Raw genomic sequence first — 3,947 nt, forward strand, 5'->3', positions numbered from 1 at the left:
TGGAGAGAGAAAACCCTAGCCGTCGAGAACGATGGCTGCCCTCCGCCTCGCCTCCGCCCTCCGCCGCCTGCCAGCTCGCACCGGCCAGCTCGGCTCCAAGCAGGCCGTCCTCCCGCCTCTCGCCGGCCGCGCCGCCCTCCTCGCACGCGCGCGCTCCCTCCCTCACCTCCCCGCCGCCGTCCGTCGTTTCTCCGACAAGAGCAAGGGGGATCTCCTCGACCGCGCCGCCACCGTGATCAAGGAAGGGAAGGTGGTTTCCCGTGACATCACCAAGGGAATCGAGGGTCTTGAAGATCTTATCGGACGACAGCTTGACGTGTGTTCAATCGAGCTCTCGGCCACGATAAGGTAAGTTTCTCTTCACCATCTTTACTCTGGGGTGATTTGAGGGTGGGGGTGGGGGGGGGGGGGCATAAGGATTTCGGCATAAAAAACCCGGTTTGGGGGTGTTTTGTTTTCATGGAAAAAAAAGTACACGAATTGGGCTCGATCCGGACTTCAAAACTGTTTTTTTTTCTTCCTTTCTTCTTTGGATTTTTAACTGGATTTTATTGTCTGCCTTGTTCGTAGGCGTCAGATTAGGCAGTCTGGAAGAAGCTAGCCAAGTTCCGTGGGGGCATCTGGGTATCCAGGCCTTGGCGTTTCTATCTGTAGGAGGGGTTCTCGCTTACGGAGGGGGCACACACCTCTTCAACAAGTTCAGCGCGGAGGTCAAGAAGATAACTGACGATGCCATGATCGAAGCGGAGAAAAGGGCGAAGGAACTTGCAAAAACCGAGTGGGCCAAGGAGACAGCGCAGCTATATATAGACCAGGGTATGAAGAGCATCACGCTGTATAGCCTTTTCTTTGGACGGAAGGTTGAGGGAGAGAAGGACAAGAAGACATTCTTTAGCCGTTTCTTTGGGCGGAAGGAGAAGGACAAGAAGGAGGAGGAGGAGGAGGAGGAGGTCAAGAAGTAGAACAAGTAGGGGCCTCCTCATAGTCTTAACAGCACTGAGGCTGATATTTTTGGTCTAAAACTCATTTCAATTGTCTTAACTTATTCCAGTGTTATTTGTAACGGTGGCCACCGGGTTATGTACGATTCAAGGTCTCTTCTTTTGGTTGGTTCTGTGAGGATTTTAATATCCAAAATTCAGTTGACTTGTGTTTCTTTTAATGAGGAGTTTGGGTACTTTGATATATATGTTGTATTTCTAACCTGTCAATTTGCTGGCATTGAGGCTACCAGTTGTGCTGCACGCTTTGTGTAGCATGACCAAATAGTTAAAGTCCATGTAAATGTCAGGTGCCGGACGTGTTCCAGGTTCTTGTTGGGGGGCGCACAAGGCCTTGCTATCCAAGTCGAGGGAGTCACTCACCACGAGGACCCTGCACTCGTAGTCGTTTACAACTACTGTCTCAAAGCATGTGGGTTACTCTGGCTGTTACTTTTTCTTCCTCTTTTCATGGACTTGCTATTACTCTGGATGCACTTGATCTTACATTACATGATGATGGCATTGTGCTAGCGCGGTTTGGTGACAGATTGCTTGTTTTGTCTTTTCTAGTAACAGAGACCCTGAAGCGATGCGGTATCGCTGATGACACGCAATATATCCTCATCGCGCAGTTTGATGCTTCAGACAAGGAGGTATAATGTTCAGGATGCACCCCTTTTCAGACATGGTTTCGGTTGGTCTTATTCTTTTCTCTAAATTGCCATGGGAATTAGTGGGTTGGATTATAAGTATGCTGCAAGGAAGGTGTGGACAGTAAACTAATCTGGTCCACTTTCTTCCTTGTCTGGATCCTGCTAGAGTTCTTTTTTTATTAGTTTCCACATGGATGCTTGGTGCTTTTGTTCTTTTCTTTGAAGTGATATACCCTGCTGAATGGAATTGGTGGCCTGGATTATAGTTGTATTGTCAGCGAGGTGCTTGTCTAGATCCTGAATTGAAATGATGGCCTGGATTATGGTTGTGTTGTCAGCGAGGTGTGGATGCAATGAACTATGTGGCATTTACTTTAATCTGGTATCACAGTTAGTCTGCTTATTCATGTTCGTTTCGTCTGTTTGTTTTTTGTTGTCTCCTTCAGGTTTGTTTGCTGTGTTAGGTCCCTGGTTTGGTGATTATGGTTCCTGTGGTAACATAATTTCAATGGAGCTGGGATTTACATGGGCCTATTAATAGTTTTTGCTGGTTGAATTAGTGGCTGGGATTTTAAGTGTGCTGTCAGGTCCGATTTTTCCTTGTCTAGATCCTGCTGGGGGGTGGGGGGGGGGGGGGGTGAACTTTGTTAGTTTCCACATGGATGCTTACTACTCCCTCCGTCCGAAAAAGCTTGTCCCAAGCTTGTACCTCAAATGAATGTATCTAGCACTAACTTGATGCTAGATACATCCATTTGAGAGACAAGCTTTTTCGGACGGAAGGAGTACTCCTGTTCTTTTCTTTGAATTGATATGCCTTGTTGGTTACTGCTATGGCACTGGCTGGTTTTGTATGTGCTTTGTTTTGTTTCTTGTTTTTAACTTTCTGCTTGATTGTTAGTTTCAGTGTTGAGAGGACCTACTAGTGACATGAACAAGAATAGAGGGACGAAAATGTAAAACTCACCTTGTATATACTACTCCCGTGGAGGGATGGAAGGATAAGGTCAATCCTCAATGTTCCAGACTTCTCTCCCCTTCTTGAGCTAATCAACATGGTATCAGAGCCACCCGTCTCCGGCGAGGCAGCGGCGGCCGTGGAACGGCGTTGAGTGGGTTCGGAGGCAGCGAAAGTTGGTGGTGGTGCTGGTGGTCAACGGCGCTGTGAAGGAGGGCGACCTGGGCCCGTGAGGCGACTCAGTGCAGTGGCGGAACTGAGCAGAGTGCTGCAGCGGTGAAGGAGGTGCTGGGAGGAACAAGGCGGCGAGGAGCAGTGGTCTGATTTACCACGGGTGAGTTGGCTGTTTGTGTAGTTGCGTGTGGAGGTTGCCCAGGCTGGTGGTGTGATTAGGGAGGAGAAAGGAGCCGACGGCTAGCTAGTGCGGCGTGCAGAGGCTTGAATCTGAGAAGTAGAAGTGCAGCGTGTAGAGGAGATGGCTGAAATCAGTGATGCCCCAGCAGTTACTTCCGGTGAGCTTGCGGCTGTATTGCGAGCGATGGATGAGAAATACAGGGCTCTGTTTGATGCAATCAGCAAGCAAGCTAGCAGCTCCAAATCAGAGGCTGAAATAAAGGAGGAGATACATCCCTTACAGACGCCACATGTGAAGTTAGAGGGTCCTGAGAACTATGTAAGCTGGGCTGAGCATGCTGAAACCATCCTGGTTTCAAGGAAATTGGAAGGATACATCCTTGGGACAGTAGAGAAACCTGAGGAAGAAGGTTGAAAAGAAGGCCAAAAATGGAGAGCAACCAATGCTTTGGTCAGGGCATGGCTTCTGAGTTTGATGTCTTCTCAGATTGCAAAGCAGGTTGAGAGAATCAAAGATGCTTCAGAGATTTGGAGGCTCCTGAAAGGCACATATTCAGGAGTGGGAAATGAGATGTTAGCATGCAAAATTCAAAAGGAGTTGCAGGAGCTGAGCCAAGGTGAGAGAACAGTGGTGGAATATGTGTCTGAACTTAAAAGGTTGTGGAGTGACCTGGACTACTATGATCCAGTTGAAATGGAGTGTGGGAAATGTATTGAGAAGCATAGTAAGTGAACTGAGAGGAGACGTGTTAGAGACTTCCTAAATGGCCTCCATCCCAGGTTTGAAAATAGGAGAGCAGCTCTATATGGCAGTGGGAAGCTACCAAGTCTTGAGCAAGCAATTTCTGCAATAGCGAGTGAAGAAACTCGGCTAAGGTTGGAGGCAGCAGGATCGGCTTCACAGGGAGTAACGCAAAGGCGCTCAGCTTTCTTGGCTGCAGGAGGTGGAAGATACCAAAGAACAGGAGCAGGTAACGGTGAAAGAAAATGTTTTGAATG

General features: G+C 48.3%; 1 protein-coding gene across 1 annotated transcript; it reads left to right on the forward strand.

The window, feature by feature from the left end:
- LOC109756251 (uncharacterized) lies at window positions 1-1,443 on the forward strand. The gene is made up of 2 exons (XM_020315110.4): window positions 1-348; window positions 571-1,443. The coding sequence occupies exons 1-2, from the start codon at window positions 32-34 to the stop codon at window positions 599-601; spliced, it is 348 nt and encodes a 115-aa protein (XP_020170699.1). The 5' UTR covers window positions 1-31; the 3' UTR covers window positions 602-1,443.
- The last annotated feature ends 2,504 nt before the right edge of the window (window positions 1,444-3,947 follow it).

The sequence above is a fragment of the Aegilops tauschii genome, chromosome 3, assembly GCF_002575655.3.
Source record: "Aegilops tauschii subsp. strangulata cultivar AL8/78 chromosome 3, Aet v6.0, whole genome shotgun sequence".
Lineage (NCBI taxonomy): Eukaryota > Viridiplantae > Streptophyta > Magnoliopsida > Poales > Poaceae > Aegilops > Aegilops tauschii.

Bases quoted from the DNA above. Each gene is read 5' to 3' on its own strand.
- LOC109756251 (XM_020315110.4), top strand. From the start codon at position 32: ATGGCTGCCCTCCGCCTCGCCTCCGCCCTCCGCCGCCTGCCAGCTCGC. The intron at 349-570 runs GTAAGTTTCTCT...CCTTGTTCGTAG, and splicing joins GAGCTCTCGGCCACGATAAG to GCGTCAGATTAGGCAGTCTG.